Genomic DNA, 19,666 nt, shown 5'->3' with positions numbered 1-19,666 from the left:
ATCCAATCAGTTGAAGAGGCTGAATGAACTGATCCTTCTTTGCATAAGAGAGAATTCCTCCTGTTTGACTGCCTTCAAACTGAGACATTGTTTTTTTTTTTTTTTTTTTTTTTTAGTACCTTTGGACTGGAACTAAAACATCAGCTTTTCCTGGGTCTTGAGCTTGCCAGCTTTCAGGCAGGATTTACACCATTGTCTCTCTTGGGTCTCCATTTTGTTGACTCACCTTGCATATCTTGAGAATTGTTAGACTCCATAAATCATGTGAACCACTTTTTTTTCACTTTCTTAAAATAAATCTCTTTATCTATATGCATATGTCTTTATACATCTATGTATAGATAGGTGTATTTATATGTATTTATACATACATAAATACATATGTATTTATACATCTATGTATATTTATATATATATACCAATATGTTTGTGAATATGGAGAATCAATTTATTTCTGATTGGTTTTGCTTCTCTGAAGAACTCTAATACAGAAGCTCTGAATGCAAACTTAGTCAAGGCCAAAAATAAATTGTGACTGAAATATGCCTCTTAAAAAAAAAATCCCAGTTAAAGCATGGCAAATTTCAAGGCACTAGCCCCTCAATTTGTCATTTACCAAATGAGAATATTAATATCTATCACACAAAGTCATTGGGGCTCAAATTAGATGACATATTGGGTGATTGAGGAGATGGGTTAAATAGATGATGAGGAGTGTGCCCTTGTGATGAGCACCGTGTGTTGCATGGAAGTGTTGAATCACTGTATCATACACCTGAAACTAATATTATACTGTATATTAACTAACTGGCATTTAAATAAAAATTTTACAAAAATAAAGCATTTGGTAAACTGCTAAACGAATCATTCTTACTAATTATCTTTTTAAAATTTTATTTAAATTCAGTTTGCCAACACATAGTATAACACCCAGTGCTCATCTCCTCAGGTGCCCTCCTTTAATACCCGTCACCCTAATTATAACTTTTATCTGAAGTAACTCATGCATGATGATGGACTTAGAATAAAGATCCCACCTAAGTGACTTTGCAATAATTGACATACCTCCCACACACATACTATAAACATGTACACACACTACGTACATGCTCACCACACATAGACACAGACACTAACACATACATAACCGGTTTGGGGGAAAAACAATAAAGCTGACTGTTGAACTGTTAAACATTTTTATTGTGCAGGCTTGTAACCTTTACAGGACATGCAAGATAAAAAAGTGTAAAATATATCAGTAAGCATATAAAATTTCAGCAATCTTTTGGACCAGCAATTGATTCGCATGAGGGACTAGAACAGACATGTCTTGGGATACACAGTTTACAGATTGAATCACAAAGCAATTTCCCAAGTGATTTTCCTCATATAAAGATAAAAATATCTTTACACTTAAAAAGTATGCAATATACTATATTTTCAGTTATGTACACTGTTTAAAAGTAAAACTATGTCCATGCCAGTGTCTGTTTTTAAATGCAAACTTAAACATAGGTAACAGGTTGATAATTAAAGTGTCAGAAAACTAGAAGAGATGAAAAATGAAATGAAGCAGAATTCCAAAAGGTGTATGAAAATAAAAATAAAAGCGTATAACTGAAGGTTAAAAATAATATCCCCAAGGTCAGACTCTTAATATGAGCAAGAGGAATAAAACGCTTTTAGATGTACCAGGCAGCTTTCTGTATGACTCAGGTTTACAGGTGAAATTCCTCAGCTTGAGTTCAGAAGAATTTGAATTTATTCCAGCAAAATTACCTCAATCTCTTATTACTGCCTCCTCCCCCATCTTCTTTCTGAGCAAAGTGATGCTTGGATTAGGCCCAAAGCTCCTGGCAGGGGGAGGGGCTGTGTGTCACAGCATAACAGACGGTTACAAGTGCTTTACTTTGAAGGGGGTCACATTTGCAACAACTCTGACAGTCTCACACAATGGCCTCCGTTTTCTGAGCCCTTCCCCGGAGGCCCACTGATCAGCTGAAAAGGGAACACAATGTTCAGCCACTAAACCACCCCAGTGATGGATTAGTTTGGAGTCAGGAAAGCGTGATTATTCTTGAAAATAAACGAAGCTGAATAGACATGCTGACCTCATTCAGCTGATGAGAGGCAGGGAAAGTTGGCTTCCACTCCTGCCAGCCCACAGAGGGCTCGGTCTCATTCGTCCACCTTAATTCGTTTCATGGGGTTGATGCAGACCATACTCGATATGGATAAAGATGCTGCGTGGCCAAGTGCAGACATGAACTTCATCCAGCTCGGTTTCTGAGAGTCAGAAACAAGCGTGGGGAATGGATGTTCTAATTTTGGTCATCATGGAGGCTGCTGACCTAATGAGAGTTGATGAGTTGGACCCTATTTGAAAAGGAAAATGTGAAGAACAGGAAGGCACTTAGGGCTCATTATCTATATAACAAATAATTCAGGCACGGAAAGAATCACGGGTTAAAGTTTCAAGAAGTGTAAGGCATTAGTTAAGTTGGAACATGTGAATGCAGATTACATTTTCGAACTTGATAAACATCATTAGATCCAATTGGATCGTTAAAGTGAATGGCAACAATCTACTAACGCTTTAGACGGTTGGGGGGAAGAGTTTGCTCAAAATCTGCCCACATACCTCTACACTTAATGGCCATGGCCCGGAGTTCTTTCCTTCCCATAAAATGATCAACGTTTTAGAAAAGGCACTTCAGGTTGTTTGTTCTTTTTTTTTTTTTTTTTTCCTCCTCAGTTCTTCATATTTCTCTCAAATTACCTTTCAACATTAGGTCTATATGTCAGCCAATAAGACAGTGGTCCACATGCAAATAAGAATGTAAGGAAAAATTCTTAAATGGGTTTAAATAGATGAAAAATAGGTGAAATAGCTCAGAAGAGACAAATGATAGTTATGAAAACTGAGTGATTTCTTTGTTCTGAACCATGAAAATTCATTCATATACTGTTGCTGTACTAGCAACTTGAAACTTGAAATTGGCACCAGGAAAATTAAAAGGAAAAAAAAAAAGAATCAGGTATACTGCTATCCTTAAAATGTCATTTATGTTTCTTTCTGCATGTTGATGCGGATATTGCTGAATATTTTGCCAACAGCCTCAAAGAACGGGTCACAGAAGGTGTGGACGTAGATGGAATAGACACGGCTGATGCACTGAATCTCAATCAGGAAACTCTTAATGCACGGCACAACTGCCCAGATGTGCAGGAAAGAGAGAATGGCAAAGTAAATGCCCCATATGAGTGCCATTGGGATGCCAAAGAGGGCAGACAGCAAGCGGTAAAACCAGTATTTTGTCACAGTGAAGGTGGTGAAGCTGGCCTTCCAGATGCCATCGAAACTGTGTGTTCCTTCTGGTTCTGCAATCACGTCTTCAAAATCAATCTGCACGGAAGAAATGACAGAATGTGAGCTTACAATCGAAGAAAAGAGGAAAAAAGCACTACCAAGTATTCATAAATATATATTATCTATCATGTAGACATTCTGCGTGGGCTGCTCAAAGGTACCCAGCAGCACCGGCATCATTGGAACTTGTTGGTAACAGGTTATCTGGGCCCCACTTGGGCCTTATTGCATCTCTGGGAGTGAAATCCAGGAGGATAGTATGTTCTCCAGATGTTTCTTTTAAAGTTCCTGCCTTGAAGCAAAACCTGGCGACATGGATAAGTATACAAGGTGCTCAGTCAAATGTAAGTGACCTGTCCTAAGCTAACTGAACTCCGATACATCAACACACACAGTGCTGAGGGGTAGTTAGTGTGTAGTTGATTGCCGGACACTCAATTGGTAGAATTTCTCTTGCAAATTAGATAACTATGAGCCGTGAGGACTCAAGAAGTCGTCGTGGGGTTGTGGGACTTCGGTAGAGCTTGGGGTATGATTTGGAGGGGAAGGGAGAAGGGCCCTTGGGAAGCTCCCAGAAACAAGGAAGGGTGACGCAATGAGTGTCACAGGCCGACAGACCTGTGCGGGCACAGCTGGAAAGATGGGCGGAGGCCGGTCTCAATTTTATTTTACACACAGTGGAGGGTCTACTGAGGATACTGGAGTGGGGCAATGCAGCCACAAGCAAGCAGTCATTTATCAAGATGAATTCGACAGCAGCCTATGGGCCAGGGAGAAGACTCGAGGCAGAGAGACTGTTCCTGTGTCCCATGTTTAAAATGGTAGGGCCCAAACTGGAACTGTGGCCAGGAAATGAACAATAAAAGAATGAATTTCAGGGATGTTAAGGAAGATTCCTCAGGATCTGGTTACTTCAAGGTTAGAGAGAGGGAAAACCTCAGATGAGCTTGGGGACTCTGATTTGCCAGCTAAGGAAAACCACGGTGACCTTACCGGCAAGAAGAACAGTTAGAAGGGAAGCCGGTTAAAAACATGTCAAGGGAGAGCTTCACTTTTGAATTAAACAGAGCAAAGTCTTGAATAAAGACAGATGCAGATATCTGTGGTCCACGCCAGTGACTCCTGTAGCAGGCCCTTTTGGCGGCCACCGGGAAGTAATCAAATGAGTTTGGAATCACCGAGCACTTGACAGTAGCCAAGTGCTTCTACATGCATCGTCTCCCTGTGGTCTGGGGTTTCAAACCAACCTAGAAGGGGAGTTGTTATCCCTTTACAAAAGAAGATACAGAGGTTCAGGGAGGTGAAGGGGACTTGCTAGTGGGAGGCAAACAGCGATGGTGGGACCAGAATGCAGATGTGACACCTTTCCCAGTAGCATTCTCTCCCACGGTACCTGTTACCCAAACCATGAATTCCTAGGCGCTTTTATCTCTCTGGAAGGAACTATATGAACTCAACTGAAGCACAGGATTAAAGAAATTACTGCTGGAACGGTAGGACAGAGCCAGCCCGACTGCTTGGCAAAGGCAGCTATATGAAGGGATCTAATATAGTTTGAAATCCAAACAAGTTGATGACTGCCAGCAACATTAGCAAACCAGGTAAGCTCAGGATTAGGGAATGAGGACTTGGGGGACACTGTGGAGCTTCTCAGTTCCAAGATGCCACCTTTGATTCAACACAATAAAACTTCTTTTGGAAAAAGTACATGATGCTTATCAATAGTTAAAGTTTATTTTCTAGAACATTCTGTTTCTTGATCTGCTGTTCAATGCCTTAATAATGCAATATGTGAAAAATGGTATGTCTGCAATTATGCAAATGAAGTTAAACAGATTTATTGTCATTCCATTTTTTTTTTTTGCCTGTTTAGATCTAGACTCAGAGGTAAACATTTACTTGTGTATTTTAAAAGGTTGTGTGAAATATGTGGCAAGTCAGATCAATCCTTTAATGACATTTCTGTGCACTTTACTTAATTGTCTACTACGGCGTTTTGTCCTGACACTATATTTTCCCAAAGCGATTAAGAATAAAAGCCTGTGGTTTTTCTTCATCCAATTGCAAGATCCCCAGTAGTTTTATTTTTTTCCAAAGATTTGGTGAGGTCAAAATTAATTTTGTAAAAAGATTTGGTGAAGCCGAATTTAATACACTAGAACAGACATCCTTAATATGGAGTCAAAAGATGAGCAGTTGTGGCCCATGAATGCCCTGAAATGGGAACATGTTTGGAGTGTACAATGTACTTATTAAAAAAAGGAAAGATAGTCTACTCTCAAAGGAGAGCAGAGAGCACCTTATTGGAGTAGGGTATTCCCCTGTGTGCCTTGAGATTCTTTTCTTAGGGAACGGATAGTTACTAACATTTGTTGACTGGCTATTAGGATCAGACACTGTTCTCCTTTAAGTCACATCAACTCTTAACATATTATTCCCAATTTGTAGGGGAAAATGCAAGGTTCAGAAATGTTAATAAATAGTCCAGGTAGCGGGATCCCTGGGTGGCTCAGCGGTTTGGTGCCTGCCTTCGGCCCAGGGCGTGATCCTGGAGACCCGGGATCGGGCCCCATGTTGGGCTCCTGGCATGGAGCCTGCTTCTCCCTCTGCCTGTGTCTCTGCCTCTGTGTGTGTGTGTCTTTCATGAGTAAAAAAAAAAAAAAATCTAGATAGATAAGAGGTGGATTTGAAGTTTGAATCTGATCTGAAAGATACTCTTTCTTCAATCCTACATCACTTTAGAAAAATATTTTTCCTATTTTCTTCAAGATAGTTAGTTATACTATATCATAGATAAAAAGCACATTAACAAAAAAGAGTTTGCTGAATTTTACTCTGCTGGTAACTGCAAGAATTCTCACATGGTCTCTGAGGACAATATTGTGATGAGGTTATACACATTGTACGTACAATTAGTCCTTAGTGAAGATCTATAGACAAATGAATGTGGGTAAGATTTCTTGATAATGACTTTTTTTTCCCTCAGCGTAACTATAAATGCATTATTTTGGGACATTTTTGGAAATTCTTAACTGCCAGTGAGCATGATTTATCTTCAGGTAAATTTAGAGTAGGTCTCCAGGGGCAGACAGCAACATGACAAAATTAACATGTTATGTAAATATATTTAGTTCATTAGTTGCTATTTTAGTCCTGAAAATTAAGGATGGCTAAAGATTACTAGAAGTATAGCCAAGCCAACTAGATACAGCTGAGAAAAAGAAAGTAAGGCAGGTTAAGGAAACAGATTGGAATCAGAAATAAAGCTTAGTTTCTCTCTCCTTCCATTTCTGCAACAGTAATAGTAATAGGTTATTGAGAGGAGTACATGAGATATTTCATGTAAAGTGCTTAACATGGGTATAGAGCATTACAATATAGTAAATGCTCAATAAATAAATTAAAAAATTCTTTGCTGCTGGTGACTAAGCTTTTTAATTGACCATCATAATAGAAACTATCAACCACAAAGCCCCAATGGCTCAAAAGAACTAATTTCCATCTATAATGATCTTCACCACAGCTCTCTGAGACGCATGCCATTATTTCCACTTTTTTAGATGAGGGTGGTGTGGGAGGTTAAGAAATTGCTCAAGGTCACATAAACGTTAAGTGGCAAGGCTGAAACTTGCTCAATTTCAAGTGCGAGCTCTTTTTTGCTTTGTATACCTGGGATTATAAGCCCCTATAATAGTCTTACTTGCTTAGTTCTGACCCAGATAGATATGCTTCCTAAAACGTTCACTTTTTGATTATTAAAGGAGTTACTGTTGAAAGTGTTTCCATTTCAAGTTAGGACATCTAGTAACTAGGATGTTTCGCATTTTTGGTACCGATTGTATTTTCTTGGCCCTGTACGGTATGTTCTTACAATCCTGGGCACCCAGCCAAGAACTCTCATTCTAACTGGCAGTTAAGGAAACTGAGGCACAGAAGGATTAAAATGGGCCAGACATTCTCAAGGTCCCAAGTGAATCAGTGGAAAAGCTGAAATTAGAACTCTAACTTCCTGATTCCCAGGCCTAGGCCTAGCCCTGTGCTCCACACTGTATCTCTAGAACTGACATCTTTCTCACCATATCCTTTTCTATCTACTCCATTCATATCTGTAGGTCTCCTATAAGTCTCTCATTACCTCCTCAGGTGTTGACTTAAAAACTATCTCTGTGTGAAGTTAGAAGACATGTCCTTTTTGCAGCATGAACATGAACATTTCTGTACATCTACTTAGGGTGAAGAAAACAGGAGGGATATTATAAAAGAAAAACTTCAGTGCACATTTTGGTATGTATTCATAAAGCACTAGACCCAATAAAGTTCTGATAGATTATCAGTCATTCCAAAAAGAGTCAGTTCAAAATTCCCCATCACCCAAAGTGCACTTTGGGTGCAGAGGTGCTTCCAAATTTTCAGAGATATTTAAAGCTAAAAGAATCCTTGAAGAAATGGAGCCCCATTTGAGAAGTCAATGGCCAAAGCTGTCAAATGACTAGATGAGGGATAGCTTCCCCCTAATGGCAGACACTGGATTGGAATTCAGGTTTAGGAACTCTCCTGGGCTCTTCTGCTACTGTGTGCTACACCTCCCCTGTCAGTCTAGCTGCTCCATTCCCATAGCCAGTGCAAAAGACAGAGAGGCTTGCATCAGGACTTGAACATCATCTTGCTCTCAAGAGGTCCCACAGGTCCACTGTTGAATGAATGATGGTGCCTCTCTCTGATGACTCCCAAGGTGCTCATTGTTCCCATCCATCATTCGTTGGTTGATCCCTCACTAAAACTATCACTCTGCATCCTGTTTCTTCAGGGACTTATTCCTCTTACTCCTTACATGAGTGTGGATCTTGCCAGACTGGAACTTCATCTGCTCACTTAAATTTGGATCAGAAGAGGAATCAGAGGGAGACAGAACATGAAGACTCCTAACTCTGGGAAACGAACTAGGGGTGGTGGAAGGGGAGGAGGGCGGGGGGTGGGGGTGAATGGGTGACGGGTACTGAGGGGGGCACTTGACAGGATGAGCACTGGGTGTTATTCTGTATGTTGGTAAATTGAACACCAATAAAAAATAAATTTATTTAAAAAAAAGACAAAGACAAAAACGAAAACCAAGAGACACAGGTGCCATTTATTTTCTTAAAATGAGATGCCTCAGATGAGGCTGACCCGCACCTCCAAGAACTGATTTTCTGTTCTGTAATCTATGGAATAAGTTGCCCTTCTGGCAAGAATCATTGTGCAGACCTCAAGATCAAAGGCATAAATGTGTTTCGGTGATATTTCTATGTCTTAATAGATGCTTTATAAGGAACCAACAGTTTATATTACTAGATTTTTATAAATGACATTAAATTCCTTTGTGCAGCATTGACTAATGATGCTATAATTTTGGAAAAAGAAGTCAACGGAAATCTAGCAGCGGATGTCAAGAAGAGCAATCTATCTTGTGTTTCGATAATACTTTGCTAATGTAATAAATCTAAGAAGGTTTCATCTTGTTAAAAGTATGTCACAGCAATATTTAAAATTTCTTTATCTGTACACAGGATTCATAAAATACAGGGTCATTTTTTGTCCTAAAATCTGGGCATTTTATTTCCGAGTAAGGAATTTTCAAGAAGGAAACTTTAAGTACATTTAGGATTCCATAAGCACTGAAGCTTGCATATTCTGTTTCTGTGCAGAGATATCTTTTTAGACTGCTAGCGGAAATTGTGAATGTATTGGGTATATAGAATACATAATTAACAATGCACAAGATGTTTACTGGAGACTTGTATGTTGTCTGCCCAACATCCACAGAATCCTAATGTATTCAAGTAATAGCAGTAATCCTTTGATTGCACAGATAAGTTAGGGTAGTTTAGACCTGCTGTGGTAGGGTTAGTCTCCTTGGTGAGCGATTGATTTAAGGGAGACATTGTGGCCCAGTTCTGGATAATGAAAGTCTGCTGGGCGAGACTTCCAGGAAACCTTTATCTTCCTTGTGAAAAGAGACAGAGGTGCTTGATGTGGCCCCTTTGCCCTTTTATCCTGCTTAGAATATGATGCGTTGCCTTGATGTAGGGAAGTCATCTTGTGACCATGAGGTGACATATATGTTTTAAAGATCAAGGGTATAAAAGATGCTGCTTTTGCCATTATCAACCTATAAAAACAATGGCAGTAGCTGTCCATCTCTAGACTTCTTATGTAACACATATATACACTTATTTTTAAGCCACAGCTATTCAGATTTGCAGTTACCTATAGCAGAAAGCATTCCTGTGCTATAGTTACTAATAGCTTTTTCTGTCGGTTGAAATAGCAGAGTCAAATGTGTATCTTCACATTTAGAGATCTGAGTTCGATTTCTTTTTTTTTTTTTAAGATTTTATTTATTTATTTATGAGAGACACAGAGAGAGGGAGGCAGAGACATAGGCAGAGGAAGAAGCAGGCTCCCTGCAGGGAGCCTGACATGGGACTCGATCCCGGACTCCAGGATCATGCCCTGAGCCAAAGGCAGGCGCTCGACCACTGAGCCACCCAGACGTCCCAGTGAGTTCAATTTCTACCTCAATGTATCTTTCTAGCACTACTAGACTCTATTCCCAGAATATGTTCCTAACCTGTATCAGAAAATGTTTGCTTTACACTAACTTTTAGTTTTAGTAAAGCATAAATAGGATGATAAATTAACCATGAAAGAGACAGATTAACATGCTATTTTGTGATAAATATCATCGAAGATGGCTCTCAATGATTCCTTCTCTCCTACTTTCTGGTGCTCATGCCCCATGTAATACCCTCCCCTTGAGTGTGGGCTGGAGTTAGAGATTTGGTTGTAAATAATAAAACCTGGCAAGAGTGATGGGGTGTCACTTCCAAGATTATGTTACAAAAGAGTGTGGCATCTGTCTTGCTTCATTTCTGACTCTCTTGATTGCTGCCCTGCTAGAAGCCAAATGATGCCATGTTATGAGTTGCCCTATGGAGAGGTCTGTGTGGAAGGAACTGAGGGAAGACTCTGGCCAATAATCCATGAGAAACTGAGGTCTATAGTCCAACAGCTCAGGAGGAACTGAATCCTGCTATCAGACGTGTCAATGAGCTTGGAAGGAGGTCCTTTCACAGTTGAGCCTTGAAGTGACTCCAGACCTGATACCAGGGCTGCAGCCTTGAGGGCCTTGAGCCAGAACCACTAACCTAAGCCACAGTTGGATTCCTGACATGATCCAAGATAATAAATGTTTGTTGTTTTAGGCCACTGAATTTTGGGGTAATTTGTTATGCCACCATGGGTAATTAAAACAATCCCAAAACAAACCACCTTTATTTTGATTATCATTTCTTTTTTTTTCATTTCTTTCCATTTCATTTCTCTTTTCTATTAAATGCTAATAGAAATTGCAATTTCTAATTGCAATTAGAATTCTAATGTTTATAGAAAATGCTTCATTCTAATGCTTATAGAAAATGATACACAGTGAATATACATAAATATCCTGGAATTTGGCCTTTGGGGCATTGGGGCAAAATTCAGAAATGTAGGAAGAGGAAGGAGTATTTTCAACTTTCTTCAATTTACACCAAACAGAATGTTTAAAAAGTTAGGCTATTTACGGTGCTATCATTCATTTACTTAAAGTGGCTTGGATTTATAACCAGATATGAACCAAAGACTAAGAGCCAGCTCCATATAGAAGGCTCATCACCAAATCTGAACTCTTTCACTTAATACTTGTTGCGTGAACTAGCACAGGGGCCCCAATTCCTAGGGGTTCTCAGCAGGGTCCACGTGGCAAAGGAATCCACGGGGAGGCTGCTTGTTGAAATGCAAATACTCAGATCCCATTTCATTCTCAGATCAGATTCTTTGGGGCAGAGCCTTGGGGGATCTGTATTTTTAACAAGATTTCTTCTCTTCTCCTACAAAAGACTAACCCAGAGTTCTGTTCACTTCTTTGGATCTAGTAACAGTTCCTTTTTGTCCAGGCTACTCTTTCCCCTCCACGCCTTGAAGCCCTTGTTTGCCTCTTTCTTCTCTCTGGAAGCTCCCCATATGCTAGATGGAATCTGGAAGTTGGTAGATAATGAATGGAAATTCTCTTTGAAATGCTTTTCCTAATTTAAACCTATAAATATGTATTATTGGACAAGGATGAATGACTTATTTATTATGAAAAACACACTAACTGGCCGTAGAAAACCTGATTTATTTTCATCATTCTAAACCCAGTAGAAACAGAAGTATATTTAAAAATACCAAATATATACTTTTGAAATCCTAATGTATGTATCAAACTCAATCATCCAGAAAGAAGATTTAGACTAATTGCAAGCTCCCTCCACTATTCTTACATATATTTCCAACATGATGAGCAGCCTTTGAAGTCAACAGAATACATGTGCATGAATGTGTGGGCATAGAGAGGGTTGAGAGCCAGTGCAATTAAATGTTACCAGAACACAGGAACTTTGCCTTAATGCCCACGAGATTTTTCAGGGGCAAGGCAAATACTCATGCGTTTACTGGGCCAAAGTGGCACCACTGAGGGAAAGGGCTGCAGTGTTCTTGCAGCCCCAACTAAAAACAGGAGGCCTGGGTTGTGTTAATGCCTGGAATTACTTGGATTTCCAAATAATGTATGTCAATACACAGCCCTAAGGAAAATGTAAAACACTGATGTGATTTGGGCTGCCTTGGGGTGGCAGGGACGTGGCAATCTCACCTTGCACAAGAACCTAGGGTTGCCTCCTGGAGAGGAGGGGAGATGGCTGCATTACTAATCAGAGTTTCAAGCTGAAAGAGGGTAAAATGGGGGTATTTCCCTACGTCTCTGAGAGGAGAGGGTTGGGGGGCAGGGGGTGGAATTCGTAGGAAATCTGCAGTCCTTGATCTGGGCCTGTAGCTGGGACCCTTGAGTCTCTTTCTTTGGACTAACATTCCTCTTGTTGCTTTCCAGACTTCACAGAAGCCTCAGAATAATACTTCACACTAAGAGTGCCCTACTTCACTCATCTGCTTCTCTTTACAAACTTGTGAAATTATAGGTTATCTTCATAATAAGAATGGAAAATAGTCTTATTTTCCCACTAAAAACAGGTTACTTAACTAATAAATGACTGGACCAAACCAGGACTTAACAGAAATCTGGGTCTGTTGCACCCATCTTGGTAGCTTCCATAATACTTAGTAGTACTATGCACACACACGTTAATTAGCAAATAAATAATTCTTCAATAAATATACTCTTTTAAAGGAGCTATAAATGTCCATCGAAAGGATGTAGGCATATATATATAACATTTCACTAACCATCACATTATTTCCTATGAATTCATTGCCTGCTATCCTAAGTGCATTTTTAAAAAAAGATTTTATTTATTTATTCATGAGACACACACACATACACACACACACAGAGGCGGAGACACAGGCAGAGGGAGAAGCAGGCTCCATGCAGGGAGCCTGATGTAGGACTTGATCCTGGGTCTCCAGGATCACGACCTGGGCTGAAGGCAGCGCTAAAATGCTGAGCCACCCGGGCTGCCCCTTAAATGCACTTTTATTTGTCAAGGTTTTTTTGTTGTTGTTGTTGTTTTGTTTTTTTTGGTGTGTCCCATTTTATTCAAAATGATGTTCTTATTCACCCTAGCCCTATAATGCCATGACCATTCTGATCAAAAGAAAGTGGAAGGTTGATTATCATTTAGGTGACTTGGGCACCATAGAAAGGGACAGTTCAAGCTCAGAAGTCTTTACCTTTAAGAAAAGATGGTTTAGAAAATATTAATTAAAAGGTGTTTTTGCTTGGTGGGGTTTTGCCCCAATGATCTGTATAACTACCATTGTTGTAAACCTGGCCTGAAAACAGTGGGAATGGGTGACGGGCACTGAGGGGGACACTTGACGGGATGAGCACTGGGTGTTTTTTTGTATGTTGGTAAATTGAACACCAATAAAACTTAATTTATTAAAAAAATTTAAAAAAGTAATAAAAAAAAAAAGAAAACAGTGGGCATGCATGGTGAGGTGGGGTCTCAGAAAGGAAGCGGGGGTAGAAACAGAAGTGGTAACAGCTGGGAGCAGCCCTGCAGGGGGTCAGCAGTGCAGAATGGATAGGGTGAGGGAGTGACCTTGGTTTTTTGCCCCCCTGTGTTCCTGTCCTGTGTGTGTGTGTGTGTGTGTGTGTGTGTGTTTCCTCGGTGCAGGAAAGGGGGCCTACGAGCAATTTGTACTTTTGAATGCATTTAGGGGACTGTATTGACTTCCTTGGCAGGAGTGTAGGGAGATGTACAGAGAATGGCAGAGTGTTAGGGTAGTGGATACAGTTGGCCCTGAGCAACATGGCTTTGAACTGTGTGGGTTCAATTATACATGGATTTTTTAAATATATAAATACAGTACAGTACTGTAAATGTGTTTTCTGTTCCTCATGATTTTCTTAATAACATTGTCTTTTCTATAGGTTGCTTTGAGACTATAGTACATAATACATATAACAATCAAAATGTGTGTTAATCAACTATTCATGTTGTCAGGAAAGCTTCTGGTCAGCAGTAGGCTATTAGCAGTTAAGTTTTGGGGAAGTCACAATTAGACATGGACTTTTGACTGCGCAGGAGGTTGGGGCCATTAGTTCAAGGGTCAACCGTATATTCCGAGGCAGCAGACTTTTACAGAGGCCTTGGAACACAATAATTTACGTTACGGAGCACTGTGGGCCTCCCTGGGTTCCCATCACAGCCTATATTTGAGGAGCTGCAAGGCAGGGATTATCTTCCCTGTTTTACAGGCCAGGAGGGCCTCGGGGAGGTTGTAACCACTGACTGACCAAATGCAGGACTTAGTCTCTCAGATCCTCATGGAGCTCCCCCTCTATCATACCATTCTCTTGGACTCCACATCAAAATGCTCGTTCTGTTTATGCAACCCTGCTCATTCAAATGGAGTCGCATAGATATTTCTGAATCCACATGCTCTGGTTGCTCTCCCTTGCCTGCACCGATGCTTCCCATCCGAACCAATGGAAAATGCCTCCCTGACTCAGCAAATAATGATCTTCACCAGGTCAAGCATGTGATCCAAGCCACAGGATGCGGCTGTCCCCCTGCTGTCAAACCTTCATGCTTAGCATTACCCTCACTCCCCAGCAACCAAGCTCCTCTATAGCCAGGACCCCTGGGTCATTTGACTGACCATTGGTTACCATGGTCCCCATTACCTCGTCATCCCACTCTGGTTTTTCCAGATCTACCATAACTTTATTTTGATTTGAGGGTAGGGTCCAGGTGGCTGTAGCTCTCCCCCACATTTTGATGCAAGTGGTCTGGAAACAAAAGCAGCCTTAGGCTTCATTCTCTGCTGGGGAAGAGACTGAAAATTCTGACACTTATTTCTAAGTGGGCATGATAGTAGGTGAATTACTGTGTTCTCGTTACTACTTTCGAGAGGCTGTGTTGTCCCCCGGTTGATGGCACAAGGGCTGGATTTGAATGTCAACCCCGCTATGTTACCTTCCATAAGCTACTAAGCTTCTCTGTCTTACTTTCTCATCTGTAAATTGGTGGTAAAATTTACACATAGTAAATTTACATAGTACTTATGCGTAGGATCATTCTGTGGACTAAATGACCTAACTCACGCAAAATGTCAGGGACAGTGCCTGAGCAACGGCCACCGCTACGTGAGGAGCTTCTGGCCCAGGCGCCCCAACCAGGAGAAGAGGGGAACTATCTGGGATTTCAGGAACAGCGCTGGGAGATCGGAGGGCATACCCCGGAAAAGGAGAACCTCTTGGCATTCCTGAAATGTTTCAGGCAGGTGAATGCCTATTTTGCACGCTACCGTTGTGCAAACAAGAAGGATTATGTCATTTCTACCAAGTACATCAGCCTTCCGGAGTTTATTATAAACCTGAGGCACACAGCCCAACAAAAGATGCCCTGGAGAAGAAGCTGCCCCAGCTGACTGGGCTCCTGGATTTGTCAGCAAGTGGCACCAACATGAAGTAATGGGACTCTCTTTGCTTCAGATGAATCCCTTTTTGCCTTCTTTTTCTTTTTTCATTCATTTGAAAGTAACCGGCAGGTTTCTCCATCTTTTGCTCTTCTTAGGAAAGAGTGGGAATTACCCTGGGGTTTGCATTACATTTTGAAAATTTAAATTTCCCTGTTTTGATGACAAAGATGCACATTCCAAGCTTACCTCCTGTTAATGCATTGAATTGTGTCTGCCTCAAAAAGGTTAAAATCCGAATTCCCAGTACTTCCGAATGTGACCATATTTGGAGACAGGGGTCTTGCAGCTGTAATGAGGTTGAGGTCATACTGGAGTAGGCTGGGTCCTTCACCCAATATGGCTAGCATCCTTGTGAGGAGATGGTGATGAGAAGACACACAGGGAGAAGGCCGTGTGATTGACTGGGGTTATGCAGCTGCCAGTCAAGGAATGCCTACAGTTGCCAGCAAAGCACCAGAAACCAAGAAGAGACCAGAAGGGCTCCCATACAGGTTTCAGAGGGAGTGTGGCCCTGGAGACATCTTGATTCTGAGCATCTAGGCTCCAGAATCATGAGACTATAAAGTTGTATTGCTTGAAGCCACCCAGTTTGGGATACTTGTTGAGGTAGCCCTAGGAAATGACTACACGCCTCTTGGAAAAATAGCTAAAAACTGTTCTCCATGATGAGACGACTTCCGGGTTCCAGAGCGTTTTCATATTTCCTCAAGTAGGCTGTCCACCCTTTCTTTCAGGGGGATCCCAGGTGGAAATCTATAACCGCATCTGGTGTACCTGCAACCTGCTGGTTCTGAACCTTCTTCAGGAACCCAGGACCATCTCTTCAGTTCACATGGCCTCACATTTTTAGGATCACAAACAGTGTCTAGTTGCAGATGGCTCAGTACAAAGCAAGCTGCATATCTTTTGATTCCTTATTTAAATCTTCCGGCTTCTGGTATCGATTTGGTGGCACTTGTTAATGTTGAGTGTCACCAAATGAATGACATGGAGCAGTGAACAGTGGTAAAAATAGGCCATGCAAGGGCTCATGATAGGAGCCCCGAGACTGAAGCATTGAACTTGAACAGGAAGGAGTGACACGTTGGGGGCACTTAAGTGTGCCATCCTTGAGGAGAAGTAACTCCAGCCCTTGGAAGTGTTGGAAGTTCTCTTTCTTAATAGAGAAGTCCTGCCTTGTTTAATGCAAGGGAATCTTACTCCATCCAAATAGGCAATTACAAGGATTCATCCGGAGGCCTCACTTGCTCACAAAATTCTGTGTTTACACTTGGGAGTTTGTTATTCTTTTAAACTTCTGGGTGTGTCACGGGGCAAATATGAGTGATTACCACAGTAAAGAAAATAAAAGCCCTTTCCATTCTAACAGAGACACAAGAAGTGGAAATGTCTTCACCGTTTTCAAAGTACCCATTGGTCTGCACAGACATTTGTCTGAACCGGAGCTTTTTAAACGATCTTAACTGCTTTTCAGCTTCTACACTTCACTTCCTGATGGCAGAGGTTGTTTCCTACCATTCAGTCAAGTCAAACTAGGGTTACGAATAGCTTTCGTCTTACCTCACTGCTGGAATATTTTTCCCTCCAGTGCTGGGAGTCTGTTTATTAAACACATAGAAAGTGAACGAAATAAATCTCTGCAGGTCTGAACATTGCTAGGCCGGCGAGGAAAAGGATATAAACTAGAGTTCTTGTCAGGTCTAAGCAAGGATAATCACAGCCCATTATGTGGCTCCCAAGACACAGCCCCCAACCTCTACCATGGGGTTTCTCTATCTCAGCACCATTGGCGTTTGGGGCTGGATAATACTTTGCTTTTGGGGTGAGGATAAGGGTGCTATCCTGTGCACTGTAAAGCAATTATCAGTATCCCTGTCCTCGACCCATTAGATGCCAGTAGTACCCCCCAAATTGTGACAACTGAAGATAACTGCAGACGTTGCCAAATGTCCCCTGGGGTAGGGGAAAGGGGGCATAATTGAAAACCACTGCTCCAGAAAATCAGAATTTTGATGTGATGAGATAGGACCTGAACTTTAGAAATATTTATAGCCTAGAATGCTTGTATATTTATTCCAGGAACTTTTGGTTTATACTACAGTGGCCTCGTGAGCTCATTCATTCACTTATTCATTCAATATGTATGAAGCACCTACTTTTTGAGGATGGAGGAAGCCAAACAAGGAAATAGAGCCAGAATAGAGTTGATGAGCTGGTTATGGGTCATTGAAAAGGGAGTGGTGCAAATGAAATAGAGATGGTCTCTGGCTGTTCAAGCTCACTCAGGAATCCTTACCAAGGAGAGGTGGCGTCCCTCTGTGGTGCACTACCTTAACTTTTAAGGAAAAGGAATTCATTTTCTTGCTCTTCCTCAAATCAATAGTCATTTGAATGGACACTGTAATTATGAGTAATTTCATTCAGGACAAGGGCCCAAGCCCTTCCCGGCTTTAGGGCCTTCCCGCCTGCTCTTGGTTTTGCTTGGAACACTCTTTCCATCACTATTCACCTGGCTATATTGGCATTATTGGTCATGTGTTAACCTAAATGTTCTTTCTTCAAAGACTTCTGGTCTTTGAAGTCTTTTCTCACCTTGATGTTTTTATCAGCCTCTCCGACATTTATTTAATGGTGTGAGCTGGTGAGTGAGTGTTTGTGAGAGAGAGAAAGAGACACACACAGAGAGAAATATTTCTGCTACTAGACTATAAGCTCCCTGAAGTATACTAAGTTAATACTTGCTGAATTAATGAACGAATTGATGAATGCTGCCATTTGCTACGTTATATTTCTCTCTTTCTTCTATTTACAAGAGCACCAACCTGATAAAATCTCCTTTAGGAAAGAAGTTCTGAATGTCTTATTATCCTGTCCAAGGGTTATTAATTGCATTTACTGATTGCATTAATTTCTTCTAACCCAGCCACGATAATTTTGGTAAATTAGTGAACAACGGTGACTAAATGACAGAGAAGTCAGATCAATTCAGTTTTTGCTTCTCATGAAATTTAGGTTCAGACTGACAGATGTAGACATAGCTCTGCTTAGGTTGCTGAGGAGTTCCTGAAGAACGTTCAGGTGGTCTGGAATACAAACAACTTCATGTTTACCTTCAGAATCATACAGCCTGGGTGCTAAGTGGTGGGATTAAAATCATACGAGGCCCTAAATTTGAAACTTTTTATGGGTCAGAGAGAAATAAACTGTAGCTTGGCTAACGGGAAAATCTGACTCAAAGTAACAGTGCTTCTGCTCTGTAGTTCTTAGTCATCTGATCTTATTGCTCACAGATGGGCTGTTAAAGGAGCTTCAGAAATGTGGCCACACGAACTTGGTGAATTTGACAACTGTCAGCACTCAGAAAGTCTGAGCAATTTTTATTTAGCTAGACCTTTTTAAGACCATTACTCTAACTGAAGTTGCAAGGAATGATGCCCTCTGTTGTGTGAACTAAGAGGAATGAGCCGGTTACAAAAAAAAAAAAAAAAAAAAAAAAAAAAAGATTACTGAAAGTTTGTAACCTACTTTGGAACCCATTTTCCTTTTTTTTTTTTTTTTTTTTTTTTTATTTATGATAGTCACAGAGAGAGAGAGAGAGAGGCAGAGACACAGGCAGAGGGAGAAGCAGGCTCCATGCACCGGGAGCCTGATGTGGGATTCGATCCCGGGTCTCCAGGATCGCGCCCTGGGCCAAAGGCAAGCGCCAAACCACCGCGCCACCCAGGGATCCCCTGGAACCCATTTTCTGATCTAAGAACAGTAACAGCCCAATTTTGAGGCAAGGGCAATAAAAGGGAAGACCACAGAGTTCTGAGAACAAATGAGAAGGGGAAATGAACTCCAGCTCTTGGTCTCTTTATTCTCAAATATTTATTTGTGGTATGTTTGCATTCAACATGCCCTCTGTCGATAGCTCAGTATTTCTTTTTCTTTCTTTTTTTTTTTGTTTTTGTTTTTTGTTTTTTGATAGCTCAGTATTTCAAAGATGATTTAACTAAACCCCACAGCCTGAATATTAAGACTGAGGATGACAGTTGGTAAAATCTACAAAGGTAATGAAAGTAGTATGGATGAGAAGTCTTCCACCAATTCTCTCTGAACGGACTTCAGGCACCTTACAGGCTCCGACTCTTTTGTGAATACTGGTCAACTAGATCACAGGATTTTAGAATGAGAGCAATTTAGGGACCATCTAGCCTCTTCTTCATTGCTATCGGTGAAGAAACTGCTGTCCATAGGGTCCAAGTGACATTTCCAAGGCCCAAGGTAACACTTGTGGTCAGGGTCCAA

General features: G+C 41.0%; 2 protein-coding genes across 15 annotated transcripts in view; one reads left to right on the top strand and one right to left on the bottom strand.

Moving 5' to 3' along the window:
• The window catches only part of LOC121474663 (homeobox protein aristaless-like 4), a 371,873-nt gene that overhangs the window by 104,910 nt on the left and 247,297 nt on the right, over positions 1 to 19,666 (top strand). Inside the window, exons 5-6 of one of the 13 annotated variants that reach the window (XR_005983449.1) lie at positions 7,602 to 7,654; positions 8,178 to 8,381. The exons of 9 other annotated variants lie outside the window; for them this stretch is intronic. The gene's annotated coding sequence lies outside the window, so the exon portion shown is untranslated. Of the gene's footprint in view, positions 1 to 116; positions 313 to 7,601; positions 8,382 to 19,666 lie in introns of those variants that run through there. 3 more of the 13 variants (XR_005983448.1, XR_005983443.1, XR_005983444.1) reach the window with 3 other exon arrangements.
• CAV1 (caveolin 1) overlaps positions 1,183 to 19,666 on the bottom strand; it is a 36,431-nt gene continuing 17,947 nt past the window's right edge. For both annotated transcript variants that reach the window (XM_041727706.1, XM_041727705.1), the window contains exon 3: positions 1,183 to 3,406. In XM_041727706.1, the coding sequence (XP_041583640.1) occupies positions 3,065 to 3,406 (342 nt within the window). In that variant the 3' untranslated portion in view covers positions 1,183 to 3,064. The remainder of the gene's footprint in view (positions 3,407 to 19,666) is intronic.

Source organism: Vulpes lagopus, chromosome 13 (assembly GCF_018345385.1).
Source record: "Vulpes lagopus strain Blue_001 chromosome 13, ASM1834538v1, whole genome shotgun sequence".
Taxonomy (NCBI): domain Eukaryota; kingdom Metazoa; phylum Chordata; class Mammalia; order Carnivora; family Canidae; genus Vulpes; species Vulpes lagopus.
This window is presented reverse-complemented; position numbering and strand designations above follow the sequence as displayed.